This window comes from Dreissena polymorpha, chromosome 10 (genome assembly GCF_020536995.1).
Source record: "Dreissena polymorpha isolate Duluth1 chromosome 10, UMN_Dpol_1.0, whole genome shotgun sequence".
NCBI classification, from domain to species: domain Eukaryota; kingdom Metazoa; phylum Mollusca; class Bivalvia; order Myida; family Dreissenidae; genus Dreissena; species Dreissena polymorpha.
Window position 1 is genome coordinate 39,912,615 of NC_068364.1, and position 15,928 is coordinate 39,928,542.

At 38.5% G+C, this 15,928-nt stretch overlaps 1 protein-coding gene across 1 annotated transcript in view; it reads right to left on the bottom strand.

The window, feature by feature from the left end:
• Nucleotides 1-723: 723 nt before the first annotated feature.
• The window catches only part of LOC127849062 (uncharacterized), a 71,287-nt gene continuing 56,082 nt past the window's right edge, over nucleotides 724-15,928 (bottom strand). The window contains exons 8-14 of the mRNA XM_052381786.1: nucleotides 15,438-15,613; nucleotides 14,452-14,549; nucleotides 10,959-11,102; nucleotides 9,353-9,738; nucleotides 7,359-7,470; nucleotides 6,141-6,268; nucleotides 724-2,772 (exon numbers count right to left, since the gene is read on the bottom strand). Coding sequence (XP_052237746.1) covers nucleotides 2,583-2,772; nucleotides 6,141-6,268; nucleotides 7,359-7,470; nucleotides 9,353-9,738; nucleotides 10,959-11,102; nucleotides 14,452-14,549; nucleotides 15,438-15,613 — 1,234 coding nt within the window. The 3' untranslated portion in view covers nucleotides 724-2,582. The remainder of the gene's footprint in view (nucleotides 2,773-6,140; nucleotides 6,269-7,358; nucleotides 7,471-9,352; nucleotides 9,739-10,958; nucleotides 11,103-14,451; nucleotides 14,550-15,437; nucleotides 15,614-15,928) is intronic.

Here is a 15,928-nt window from a genome sequence, read left to right on the forward strand (position 1 = left end):
GCAGGCATATAAAGATGCATCGCTGATGCAATACTTCTGCCAATTATTTGTCGACCGTACTCATAACTTCGAAACCGGAAGTCGATGTCAGATACGGAAGTCACGATGAAGACAACACCCTGATGATGCAATTCTTGGTAGGCTAAAGTACATATGATTTGTACGTGTTACGGTATCTCTTTTTTAAAGCGTAAAAAAAAAGCTATAAAAAATAATCACTCCTAAAACTGACATTCGTGTGGTTTAGAAGTAACCGCTGAATGTTGTTCGCAGATTTGTTGATATAGCAATCAGCGATTAATTGAGGTTAACGACAATTTTGTAAACTATCATAATTTAGATCGAGATCCGTATAAAAAATAGCTATTTACGCACTGTTCAAACATTTTAAGCGGAAAGTGATGTACCGTTAGGTCACTCACGTTTATCGACACGCTGCAGGAAGAATATGAATTTTATGGAGCGCAAGTAATATTTAACGACTTGTACTGTGATTAAATATATTAAATAAACATACATAATTTAAAATGTATTGCTAAAAATACGAAATATATTTATATGTTTATCTGATTGGTCGATATTAATAAACAAGTAAAAATGGTGAGAGAAGAAAAGAGACATAATGCATACCAAACATTTATTGTATCAACATTTTCGATTGGTTTTCGTACACACAAATATTTTTCATATTTGGAACACCTTATGAAAGATTTTAAATGTTGATATTTTGGTATTCAGCAAATCTGTCAAAACACAACAATAACACAGCGAAACACGTACACATTTGAAAATAATAAAACACATTAAAAAACAATGTAAAATACAAATTGATAAAAGCAATAAAATTAGGTATAACTCAAACATAACTAACAAATTTGTGATGTATGGGATGGGAAAACTCATCACGTGACCCGGATAATTTTACATTAAATTACGTGATTTTATCTAAAAACATAATTTAAAGTACATAAATCTCAACAATTTGGTGAAATGCCGGACATAAACAAGCATTTGATATAAATGCAATAGGTGCGGGTGAAAACGCATTATCGAACATTACAAAAATAAAAGATCTTTTCCCCAACATATAAGTTTATATATAATATATCCCCCAGCATTAAATACAAGGAATCACAGTAAATTATAACTTGGGATTTATTTAATGACTTGCAAATGAGATCAAATTTGCGCGTAACGTCAGTGAAGCATCTTGCGAAGCCTTTGTGCTTATGCCATGACAAGAATTAACATGAACCAAACGACAAAAGAGCTCCGAGCACTTGCTGCCATTGTTTTACGGGCGGCATTATTTTACAGATAGATACGACACACATAACAGATAACAAATAGATAGTACACGTCAATTAAATGAGCATTGATACAGTTAATATTTTTTACAAAGGTCCCTTACCTTAACCCTAACCCTACCCTAAACCTTACCCGAACCCTCTAACCCTAACCCTAACCCGAGTAAACACCGCACTACTTTTGTGCAATTTCTCTTTGGGTGATGAATCTCTTTGGAATACAATATTCTCGTAGTTTTACAAATGTACTTTACAAGCACACGTAGCGTGTAGAAAAAGTTTCAAAATTTTGTAGAATATGATCGAAGACAGAATTTTAAATACTGGTGAACTTCGTTTAAAAAAAATAGGAAAGAGTAGGAGCTTAGTCCTATTAAATTTTGTTTGTGAACAACTAATGATGAGTGTAGCTAAATGGCTACAACGCCATTGGTTACTGCGATTAAACAACAACAACAACAACATACGTCAAAATGTTTAAAAATAGCTTAAATGGCACACATATGTTGCACAAACAAATAAATACAAAATACAAAACACATCACTTCATTACACAATCACAACGAAAAAGAGATCCTTTCATGTTCCGTGCAAAGTAATGGCACACATGATCATACTGGTTTTTGCCTCTTTTTAACCCATTTATTCCCAGTGGACTCTCCCATCCTTCTAAATTGGATCAATTTATTTCAAAATTAGGGATGTCTAGTATATTTATTTCTATATTTAGAATATTTCTTACAGAAATTTCTTTAAGCAAACAGCGCAGACCCTGATGAGAAGCCGCATCATGCGGCGTCTCATCTGGGTCTACGCTGTTTGCCAAGGCCTTTTTTATACACGCTAGGCATAAATGGGTAAATGGATGATAAAGCAATCGCATCAATTGTTTGTGCCCAATATAGCACACTTTTTTTATATAATATTTTAAGCCTTGTTATAAGTGGCAAATAATATGAAATAATATAATGAATTTAAAATAAGAAATGAGCCTCGAAAACGGTGCTATTTAGATACCGGTAAAATGTCGTCCCATATTAGCCTGTGCAGTTCCGCACAGGATTATCAGGGACGACACTTTCCGCTGTAATGGTATTTTTCGTTAAAGGAAGTTTCTTCTTAGCGAAAATCCAGTTTTAAGCGGAGGGCGTTATCCTGATAAGCCTGTTGGCACAAGCTAATTTGGGACGACATTTTCTCACATGCACAAGCCCCGTTTTTGAAGGACGCTTCTCAAATAATCTATAAAACGAAATGGCTAAAATTGTGTTGATATTAAACTGGCGATGCGTGACTCGCGGATTTCCCGTCGGTGGTGTCGGCTACATGTTCTTCGTCGTCGTTGAAATGCACGCGTCGGCTGGTGTTCTTGACGTACAGCCCCCATAGTTGTTCGATGAGGTCCATGACGACTAGGTCCGACGTGTTCATCCCGATTATTTTCAGAACGAAACAACCATCATCCCTGTGGAAAGAAAACCATGGAGCTATGCCCTACTGGGGCTCAATTGGTCGTTGTCGGCTCAGGTACGACTTAAAAGTACCCCGGGCACTCTTTAGGTATACTACAATGTACCCCGGGTATGGACAATACGCTTAAAGGCACCCGGTGGTACCCAGGGTACTTCTAGTATATCCTCCGTACCCGGTACTGTGTTGTATACTTAAGAGTACCCTGCGTACTTTTAATTTGTATTTGAGCCGACAATGACCAATCGAACCCTACTGGGTAATACACTGATTATAAATTAAACAATATTCGCCATTTCTTACTATACCTTTCATGGAGATCGCCAGATAAAAGCTATCGATCTTCTGCGTAAAAAAACTTAAAAGTATGCATTACCTTATAAACAGAAATATGCGCGATTCCTTACTTAATAGGAAAAGGAAACTGCGAGCAGACGTCGCCCCTGTAAGGCTGTGCAAAGAATACTTAATAAACATAACTGGCTGATAAATAGAAATAGTTCCCATTATTTACTTAACTGAATGTGGAAACTGCCTGAAAAACAGAATATGGCCATAATCGCCACGCCCGATCAAGCAGAACATGGAAATTCTCCAATAAACTTAACAAGGAAAGATGATACTCTCTACTTAATAACGGAATATGTTAACTGTCTTAAAGATGATAAAGAAATAGTCACATCTTCTTTTTTTAAATGAGAATGGTTAATCGGGAAGGGGGGATAATCACGTGATTGTGAATATGACGACGTCCATGACGAGACAGGTATTTTTCGCCGTTTTAGCGGAAATTTCTTAGCGGTATGACCTAATTACAGCTCCACTAAGACAAATTGTGGGGAGTAAAGTCTCTAGATATTAGGAAAACTTTAATACGAAATAAACGCTTATCACTGATATGTCTGGAATCTGAGCGTCATTTAAAACTTAAACACAAGTAATAAAGGGCATGTTACTGTTTCTGTGCACACGTTACTGTCTCGGCATGTACGTCGCCATCTTGACTGTCACGTGATTACCCCCGCTGGATACTGTCTGAGTGTTTATACCCAAGTGAATGTACAACAAACAGATTGTTCATTTCTTTGCAGGGTATGAATAATTACATTGCTTATTTGCATAATTGCATTGTAAGTTGTGTGTAAACAAGGTCGAAAAATAAGGTCGAAAACAGATCATTCTGGAATACGATACGCAGTGTAAACAATTACTTATCTTTTTTATTTATGGCAAGTACCCAGTGCCAAAACAGTACGGCACAATACGACACAACATACACACACAGTAGAATACAGCTGGGTTCACCGCTTTTGAATGGTCAATGCTAAGCACTAAAGGTTTAACCCTTTGCATGCTGGGAAATTTGTCGTCTGCAAAAATGTCGTCTGCTGAATTTCTAAAAATAGCATTTTCTTCGATTCTTTTTCAAAGAATACTATCAGAACAGCAAACATTTGGATCCTGATGAGACGCCACGTTCTGTGGCGTCTCATCTGGATCCAAACTGTTTGCAAAGGCCTTCAAAATTCGGTTCCAGCACTGAAAGGGTTAAACCGGTTATAGAGCGCTCAACCTCACACATGGTCGAGCAATATTCATGGTACATATAAGTGAAAATAAAATATAACCTCATAGCATTGCATCTCAAATTAAGCAATAATACAAGGATATTGAAACGCATTCAATTTAATTATCATTTAATTACCCAAAGGTAGGAAGGAGACCAGAGAAACAGAGTTACAACTTTTTGAAGAACGATGCAATGAAATTACGAACGAGTGTCAATTACATCCCTTCATTTTACAACAAGATTTAAGAATATAGCATCGTGTAGTTAATATTTCCGATCACAATCACGCAAATACAGGAAAAATCAGCAATATTGGGTGTGAAAGATCCATATTACATAGCTTCAAAACAAAATAGAATTACATTAGCACCCGGAAAAGCCACTGTGGAGCAAATGCCCATATAATATCAATTATGGCCAACAAAGTGATTTTCGGCACAGCGTTTCCCAGAAGCCAGAAAGGACTATAAGCTGGTAACACAATCTACCTTGTAAAATTATTTCCAGACGCGTAGCTTCCTAGACTAAATTACGCGACTCATGCCCCGTTTTGAGACAAAAACATTGTTTAAATGAGCCTCTCTGATACACGGGGCTTAACTCTTTCAGTGCTGGAACCGAATTGTGAAGGCCTTTGCAAACAGTTTGGACCCAGATGAGACGCCACAAAACGTGGCGTCTCATCAGGATCCAAACTGTTTGCTATTCTGATAGAATTCTTTGAAAAAAATCGAAGAAAATGCTAATTTTAGAAATTCAGCAGACGACATTTTAGCAGACGACAAATTTCCCAGCATGCACGGGGCTTAATGCATGTGAGTATTTCCTACGCAGATTGCACAGGCTAATCATGGAGGACACGCCTGAACTGACGAAAAGTTCCATAAAAAAGTGCGGACTGCAAGGGTAAATCTTGTACGACGCATAAAGCAAATCTGGGACAGCACATTACGCACATGCATAAAGCCCTGGGGCTCGTCTTATCAAATATCGTGCGACAATGTTAACTTACGATTGAATTTTGTAATTTTAAAATATAAGTGATTATGATTTGTATGTTTCAAATATAATGGATATTTGACAGCTTCTTTGGAAATGAATGGAAATGTTCAACAAAAGTAATTATAAAAGTGACGGTCACATAATTATGGCGCTTCGAAAATTGCATCGTTAGGTGAAAATGTCGTACGATGTTTGATAAGACGGGCCCCTGTTTTTTCCTCAGTTAGCATCATATAATGTTTACACACAAGCAAACACGAGGTATATATTATAGGTTTCAACTGATTTCTTCAAAATAGTCTCCAAACTCGATCATCGCACTTACTAGTAAATTGAAAATTAGAGATTTTCGCCAGAATTTCCCTTTAAACAAATTCTTATAACCTTGGAAGTGTTCAAGTTTGTTGATCAATTATCCAAAGATTCAGAGTTAAGACAAAATGCACCAAATACAACTTTTTTACACTCAACTATAGGTGGGTAAGGTTTGAATGTATGAATACCCGAAACGCAAGAAAAAAGATCCAGGTACCCCACTTATTGTTTGAGTATACCTCGTGCTGGGGAAACTGAGGTTAATTCTTGTGCGTTAAGAGTCGTCCTAATCTGGGACGACACTTTCCGCTTCAACGGTATTTATGCTATGAAAATATTTCCTTAAAACGAAATTTAACATAAAAGCGGAAAATGTTGTCCCAGATTAGCCTTTGCAAACTGCATAAGCTAATCTGGGACGACACTAAACGTACATGCATTAAGCCCAGTTTTTCCACAACGAGGCTCAATGATACCTCAAGTAGTAGTCGGAGAACTTCCGGCACAGCTTCTTGTCGTCTGCGGTTCTGACCCTGTCCATGTTTTTCAGATACTTCTTTACGAACATGTAGTTGTTGCGACGGGCAACGTGATTTACAAACCACTGAGCATGAAACAAAGAGAGAAAAACATGAACCGGACTGAAAATGAGAAAACTGATTAAATATGATTCACAAATATAAGTATGGGCATGTGACAAAAACAGACACATAGAAGACTGGTTTCATTTGCAACGTGATTTACAAACCACTGGACATGAAACAAGAAGAAAAAATGAACCGGACTGAAAACTAGAAGACTGGTTAGATATCATTCACATATCAGTGGGCATGAAACAAGAAAAAAAAGTAAATCAGACTGAAACTGAGAAGACTGGTTTCATATGCAACGTGGTTTTCAAACCACTGGGGCTGAAACAAGAGAAAGAGTGAAACGGACTGAAACTTTGGAGGATGGTTAAATATGCATGAAACATAAGGAGAAGAGCCAAAGCGGGTCGTGTTTATCGTATAATATTGCTATTCAAACAAATGGGCTGGATACGGTTGAAACATGCTATCTAAAGAATGTTGACCTCATGCTGACACTTGTTTGGGGGGTAAAATTGTAAACTTTGAAACATTTGGCTCCTGAAAAGTTTATTCAGACTTATAAAAAATAATATACCGAGCTGTTGAAGTAAACATATTGGCCTTATTACGTCACCATACTGACATATTAAAAATTCCGACCTTATGACATCAGGCTGTTTAACTGATGACGTAAGAATGCTCACTTGAAATAGATTGATGCCGACCTTATGACGTCAGTCTACTGACTGAATGAAGTGAGAATACTGACCTGATAAAGTAAACATACTGGCCTCGTTACGTTATAATTCTGACATATTTAACATACCGCCCTGATGACGTCAGACTATTAACATGATGACGAAATAATTCTGACTTGAAATGTAAAACACTGACCTGATGACGTAACATGTTGGTCTGATTGGGTCACAATACTTACATATTAAATATGTCGACCTGCTGACGTCAGACTATTAACATGATGAAGTAAGAATTCAGACCTGAAAATGGAATACTGACCTGATGACCTAAACTTTTTGGCCTGATTGCGTCATAATATTGACATATTTAATATACCGACCTGATGACGTCAGGCATTAAACCTGATGACGTAAGAATTCTGACCTGAAACAGATTGATGCAGGACAGGACTGCGACCATGAAGAGCCAGAACCAGAGAAAGATGAAGACTTTCTCGTTGAACAGATTGATGGGGAGAACGCACTGGACCGTGTATCTGAAGTGACAGACATGCTTATCAGATTCTGCAGAAATGAGCCTCGCCATAGAAAAACGGGGCTTATTGCATGTGAGTAAAGTGTCGTCTCAGATTTGCCTGTCAGCACTGGATAATCAGGGACAACACTTTCCGCCTTAACTAGATTTTTGCCAAGAAGAGACTTCCTTTAACCCTTACAGTGCTGGAACCGAATTTTAAAGGCCTTTGCAAACAGTTTGGATCCAGATGAGACGCCACAGAACGTGGCGTCTCATCTGGATCCAAACTGTTTGCTATTCTGATAGTATTCTTTGAAAAAAATCCGAAGAAAATGCTAATTTTAGAAATTCAACAGACGACATTGTAGCAGACGACAAATTTCCCAGCATGCAAAGGGTTAAACGAAAATTACCATACAGGCGGAAAGTGTCGTTTCTGATAAGTCTGTACATGCATTAAAACTAGTTTTCGAAGTGCGATGTTAAAGTTCTTTAGTATTGAACGGCGGCCATCTTGGCTACCCTTTTAAATTGTCATTTGTATGTACAGATTGATAGTAGATTTAGTTGATTTAAAAATGTGAGACGGTGGAAGCATAATATCAAAATTGTTATTTTTGCCCCAACTGTTCCTGTTATTGTGTCTCTTTCATTACTAATACATAAAACAATTCTATAGTAATATCATTAACATTTTACACGAAAATTCATTAATTCTGTTGAAGGGGAATACCAAAGGGTCATGCTATTAACATTTCTAGTACAACTTCCACTAATCATACTTTTACTCCTGTTTTATATTACCGCTGACACTCTTTTATTACAGTAAAGGTGGGTTCCCACTGCCGATCCGATCAACTCGATCATCCCGATCACCAAAATTTCCCGACCAAACCCGACCAAGCTCGACTAAAAAGGGTATACACGACTTCTTCTCGACCTCTTGTCTATAACACACGACCCCCACACGACTCATTCACGACGTCCACTCAACCATCTTTCCGATTTCCGCTCGATCATTTCGACCTAAACGATCTCAGCTCGACCAAGTGGACCTCAGCTCGATCGCCTACAGATCTTCACACGACCAGATCGTGATGGTCGTACAAAGTCGTACAAAGTCGCGAACGGTCGTGTATTGAAACTTTGAGAATAAAAACTTCAAACATTGTTGTTCCCTAATCACTTTAATCATCATGGATTTGTTTTACTAGTTTTAGCAGTATCAGTCGGCTTTTTGCCATTTTTGGCATCTTTGGATGTTTACTCGTCCGATTCTAAGAAGGTTATGAGAGACAAGCACGACGTTTTGTTTTAGTGACATGAGCTCGTGTATGGTCGACTAGCAATCGGGAAGTGATCGTGTACGGTCGAGTAGCCGTCGGGTAGCAGTCAAGTAAATCTGTACATCAAATCGAATAGAGGTCGAGTGGATCGTGTTGCGATCTAAAATAACTCGGGTAGAGGTCGAGCGGATCGGGTAGAGATCGTGTAAAAGATGTCAATACGATCGCCACACGATTGCTTCACGATCAACTCGATGTTCTACTCGACTAATACACGACCACTTGCCGAGCGCTTCTCAATCCATTTCCTACTCGACCGCTACTCGATATTTTTGAACATGTCAAAAAATATCGGGTAGGAAGCCCGACCAATGCCGACCTACCCGACCGCCCCAAATCACTCATGCCGACCGAACCAGACCAGTACCCGACCGCTTGGTCGGGCTTGATCAAGTTGATCTGATCGGCAGTGGGAAACAATCTTAACTGCTCATCGTTCTGCTTTTACGACTCGTCATGAATTCTTTTGCTGATTTTCTATTTCGTCTACTTCCGACTCAACTGAACCATATATATGCATCCATTTTTTCGAACAAATTAACCAACGTTACGTACCGTTGGACGTTCTGCAGCTGACGTATTGTGAAGTCACACAACGTAATCCTGGGAAAACGTGGACTTTCGGGCCAAGTGTTGACGCTTGACAGTCCGTTCAATACAGCGTAACCGTAACTGGTATAATCCATTCCGAGAAACGCGTTCAGAATATAAAACTGCGATATGACGTTGATGACGTAGAGGATTTTCACACTAAAGTACAACGCCGAAATGTACTTTCCTTCTTTTTTGTTGCATACTATACACAATACCCGGGAAATTCGCGCCTTCGTTCGCGTGAAGACGTTCTGTTTGTAGTAGAAATGCGAGCGAATCCAAATGTCCATGAATTTGGCGATGTTGGCGATGGCCTCTTGACGTTTTTTTGGGTCCTCGTAATATGCCTTTAATTGAAATATATTTGAGCCGCGTTCTGAGAAAACTGGGCTTAATGAATGAGCGTAAAGTGTCATCCCAGATTAACCTGTGCAGTCTGCACAGGCTAATCAGGAACGTTACTTTCCGCTTCTATGGTATTTTTAGTTTCAAGGAAGTCCCTTCTAACCGAAAATCACGTTTAGGCGGAAAGTGTCGTCCCTGATTAGCCTGTGCGGACTGCACAGGCTAATCTGGGATGACACTTTACGCACATTCATTAAGCCCAGTTTTCTCAGAACGCGGCTCATTTATTTATTTCCAGAGTTCTATTGGTCGTTCTCTGTCAAGGTACTACTTACAAATACCCCGGGTACTCTTAAGTACACTACAATGTAACCCGTGTACGGGAAATATGCGTTAAGGCATCCGGCTATGCGCCGGGTACGATATACAATCAAACTAAAAGATATTATTCTCTATTAGTCAATGTACACGCGTAAGTTAATGCTGTTATTATGATTTGTTAATGCAATGAGCATTTGTTTTACACTGTATGCAAACAACTGGGTGGGGTAACGACGTAGTAACACTACCAACTGACCAACCTTCTTAAAATTGTGATCCGAATTCAACGGTCACCTGTGGACAACGGTCACTTTGATCATTTCCCTTGACTGACCGCTGAATTCAGGTTTGACTGTATTTCCCAAATATGGGGTATATTTAAGTATACATAGGAGTTCCCGGGATACTTTTGAGTATTACCTTAGCCGACAATGACCAGTCGTGAGAGGCACAATTTGACACCGGGTACTCTTATGTTTATACTACAATGTACCCGGGTACGGAAAATATACAAAAATGCACCCGTCCACACTCTTGTACTTGTAGTACTTTGAAGATTATCCGGGTAACATATGAGAAGAACTGAGCCGGCAATGACCAATTGAGCAACACTCATTTTAATATAAGTAGATGAAGTATAACTTAACTTTTACTTAATTTTGTGTCTTCGATTTTAGTTGCCACACCGAAACACGCAGCTTTTTATAAACATCTCACATGACTCGTTTCGATGTGACGTCAACAATGACTTCATTTAAACATATTAGTCGATGGCGTTTACAATCCGTTTTATATCGGGAACCGTGCACAAAGCGGTTAAATAACAATATTCTTAATGATATTTTTCTTTAACATGATCCCGCTGGAAGGCAGGAAGATTATTAAAATAATGTCATCGTACCTTGTGTGCAAGTGTCGACACCTTGACCATGTTGAAACCCGAACGCGGGGTCAAAAATACCCACAGGAAGTTCGGGAACTTGAACATGACGGCTTGGAAGACCAGGATCAGCGGTACCCACTGGTAGTACGTGATCTCTGCGTTCTAAAAAACGAAATGAGCGTAGTTCTGTGAAAACGGGGTTTAATGCACGTGAATGAAGTGTCGTCAGAGATTAGCATGTGCAGTCTGCATATGCTAACAAGGAACACGACACTTTCCGCTTTTATGATGTTTTTCTTTTCTTTTTGGAAGTTTGAAGCGACCATGAGACCTCGATCAGGGCCGGATTAAGCACTAGGCTAACAAGGCTGCAGCCTTGGGCCCCCGATTTTTAAGGGGCCCCCAACGGCAAGGCCAGTTTCCCAATATATGATCTTTCTTTATGACGCCATTTAACGACTCTATCGGGTTTGCAGTAGCAATTTTCTGTGTGATTTTACCAGTTTTTCGATGTTCATATATCAAATTGTAACTGTTTAGTTCGCTTTGATTTACTATGTTATCATTTTTCTTTCTGTGTTGTATATACATTCAGAACCATTTGTTTCTCTGTTTATTATGCGACTTGCCCGTATGGTCATGACAACATCTGGACAGTTTTGTTCGGGTTGATTTGCTATGCTAGCTGGAAGCGGTCCAAGACAGAACCATCATCCACATGAGTGAACTGTTGAAGTTAGATGGAGGTTAACTAGAGACAACCTTTACGACTCCAATAGGTAGACAATTTTGTATTCTGATTTTTTTAAAGAAATTTTGAAGTTATAGAACGGTAAAGATATATTTGTGTCTTGAAAAAAAGTAGCCTTTAACTAAGTTTGACCTTTGCCTCGAAAGTAGCAATGCTGTTTTTACACACAATACATCATCTTACATAGGTGTTAATTTACCATTTACAAAACCTGTCTATGCATGTTCCAGTTTCTTACCCTCCTTTGCCAATCAAGCTTTGAATTTCGACTTTTTTTTATTAACTTAAGACCTTGATATTGAAGATGGCCACGCGGTTATTGCATGTGACACACTGTTTTATATAGCTGAACAATTGTGCTATCTTCTTTTAAAATCCTTTAATGCATCCACGCCAGTTGAAGTCCGGAAAGAAGTTAGAACAAACAGACATCCACACAAAAGTATAGGACAAAGTGAACTTGTATACCGCCCCCCCCCCACACCACCTTCTTGATCGTGAGGGTTTAAATATTATTCTTGAAATGGTCATTTCCATATAGTTATACAGTTCTTAATGAGGAGAGTGCAAATAACAGCAAGAAATTTTAAGAGAAATAAAATCAGGACTCAGCCAAAATACATCTTTGTTAGCAAGGACATAGTTCCCAAATCTTTCGATTCAAATCAGACAATATCAATGACGAGGAATGCAGCTCGGTACTGTTCAGTATCTCACATAATGGTTAATGGGATGTTTTAACTTGATTGCAATTTAGTAAACACCCATTCAGGAAAGTTATATTTACCTCAATAAATTACCACAAATACAATCACAAGGCAATTTTGTATCTTGATAACGATTTAACAAATCCCTAAACATGAAGGTTATGATTTGTGTATTAAAACACTTCTCATGATAGAGATCTGCACACCCTATCTGAACAATTCAATCCGATCTAGCATACCAAAAGGAAGAAAATTCAGCCTATCTGTGCACCATCATCACTGTTTTTGAACAATCTTGTTTAAAGCATCAGGAAGAAAATATAATTTATTTTTGTCCGATGTTGTTGTGACCAAACACACGCGTTCACTTAATTACATGTATTTGTACAACATTTTTTTACGAGTTAAGACATTCATTATGAACAAATCACCACCATTATTTTAATAGACTGGTGAATGTTATATACTAATACATTTGCTTAAATGCTAAAAATGTACAGTACACGATTAAGTCTGACAAAAACTAATACAATCTGATTTTTATTTTCATGTATATCCCTGACTAAAAAATACTGGCACCGCATCAGGCCATGGCCGGATTAAGCACTAGGCTAACAAGGCTGCAGCCTTGAGCCCCCGATTTTTAAGGGGCGCCTAACGGTGCCAGTTTCCCAATGTATGATTTTTCTTTATGACGCCATTTAACGACTCTATCGGGATTGCAGTATAAATTTTCTGTGTAATTATACCAGTTTCCCGATATGCCTATATCCCATTGTAACCGTTCGCTTTGATTTACTATCCTATCAATTTTCTTTCTGTGTTGTAAATACATTCATAACCATTAGTTTCTCTGTTTATTATACAACTTGTCCGTGTGGTCATGACAACATCTGGACAGTTTAGTTCGGTTTGATTTGCTTTGCTAGCTGGAAGCGGTCCAAGACAGAACCATCATCCACATGAATGAACTGCTGAAGTTAGATGGAGGTTAACTAGAGACAACTTTTCCAAACGTTGCCATTGCTGAACGAATACATATACTTAACAATCCCAGTTAATAACTGTCAAGGTGAGAGGTCATTGTCAACATTATAACTCGTGAAAATCTTTTGAGGAACGCCATGAGTCAGGAAAGGTTGGCAGCATTGGGGGTACTGTCTATTGAATGTCAAGTCCTCCGAGAACTAGAGTTCACACAGCTGATTGATGACATTGGCCTGCTGAAGTGCCGTAGAAGATACGTATAGGCTGGAATCTGTTACATGAAACATGTGTGTTAAGTTCAGTAATAAAATAGATAAACATTGTTTTACTTGTTTTGCTATATATAACATGTTACTGTCAATTGTGTACACATGCAAGTTTTATAATTTTTGTAGTTGTAGTATCAAGTATGCTTTTCAATTATACAGAAGTGGACCAGAGGGAAAGGGGCCCCTGTAACATGTGCAGTCTCCGGCCCCAAAACAGCTTAATCCGGCCCAGACCTCGATGTTATAGATAAAGATTTGAAGTTGAAGAGGAATGCGAGGTGTAGAAATATTGATGTGTATCATAAGCTGGCGATTGTTGTGGCGGAAAACAATGTGTAGCAGGAACGGATGATGATGCGATGATTATGCGATGATTACGATGGAAATGGTCAAGACAATAATTAAGCATAAAACCATCATAATGTTAATGACGAGGCAGAAGACGCTCATATAACAATGCGTCCACAAATGAGTATCTTCAAGATTATGAAAAGAAAAAAGAAAGAAAAGCAGTCATTAAAAGAAAAGAATGAAAATCATGTTTTAAAATAAGACAAAATCTGGGAAAACTAGACTTAATGCATGTGCGTAAAGTGTCGCCCGCAATTAACCCAGACTACCGTAATCACTTTCCGCTTTTACTGGATTTTAGTTTAGAATGACTGTCTTTAAACGAAAAATTCCATAAAGCGAACGGTTTCGTCCCTGATGAGCTCTGATGAGCTAATCTGGGACGACAGTTTGTGCACATGCATTATGCCCGGTTTCCCCAAAGCGCTGCTCAAATGATGGCTCACCGATCTGACGTTTAGATCTCGTGGCAGCGTGTTGGTCATGGGTATGAAATACGTGTTCTTAATCCAGCAGTAGGCCGATGTGTACTTATTCCAGGCACCTGGAAAACAACAGGAGGAACTTATGGACTTGAACGTAGAGATCCATAGAAACATTAAAACAAAATACAAATGACCTATAAGCAGTACCATTTGTTACTTAAGTTTTCGTTTCAACGCATCGTTCTGTTGGTTTAAATTTGTTATGTCCAATTGTTGAACAGCTGATGGCTTACCTAACGTATACAGCACAATTCAAGCGACTCTCGGTTTGCCGAATCTGTTTACTTAGGTGTGCAACGAACTAAGTGCTACCATTTATATAGGGCATTATTCGGGTTGCCATAGTTTGATAAAAAAAAACATCAAGCTCGTTTAACTGATTAACGCCACAAAAAGTAAATTCTAATTATTGTATAGCCATACCGTTGAGCCTTCATCGCGCTCTTCAAATCAAGAAGTTTCAAGTAATACTATGAATTGCATTCCCGGTTAATTCCACTGGTCTCCGTCAATTAATGCATTCGAAGTCAGGGATTAGAAACTAACTCTTTATAATTTGTTGCCAGCCAAAGAGGAACGAGCCAAGAACCATGTACATACCACGTGTATCTAATCATTCGTTTAAATATATTAATAGATAAAAGAACAAAAACACCGCTGACACGAAGGAATTTCAATACATCATGCCCTCTTACGAGCCTGAATTGAATAATGTCATAGGCCTAAATAAATGAATATTATTACATGTAATTTTGTTACTGTTCCACTGTAACCAAATTTTATTCGATGATTAATTGCACGGAATTGTTTCAAGCTTTAACAAACCTAGATGCCAAGGCTGACCAAGAACTTTTTTAATTGAGTTTCCGGGCAAAAATCTACTCGCCCTGGGCTAAAGGGATACCACTAATTTCTATCTCTGCAAATAATGCTATTAATGCCACTACCGCTGAATTCCGCCGGACTCCAGCAGTGTATTGGGTCGCCTACGAACTGCGAGGTGGAGACAATGGTGGCGAACATGAGCACGAGCACCGTCGTGTACTTGTGGTTCAGCTTGTCGATCCAGTCATCCGCTGTAGGATTGAAGAACTTCCGGATCGTTCCAAAACCGTCGAGTGCCCTGGATATGGAAATTGCATAATCTTTATCGTTAATTTTCCTATCTAGCTCTATGGGTAGAACCTCAGTAAATTTACTATTTAAAACACTTATTCCCAGGTGTTTGTAACCACATAAACAACACCATCAATTTCCCAGTTTTAGTCAAAACGACGCACATTTTCCCAATCTAAAGGGTCCGATCCCATTCTCTAAATGGTCAAGAAAAAAACACAACATGTTTATCCTCGATTATTGTTAATCAATACACTTTAATAATATCTACATTTGTATGTTATTCACTGGTCTTTGAAAACCTTTTAGCTACTTGTCTCAA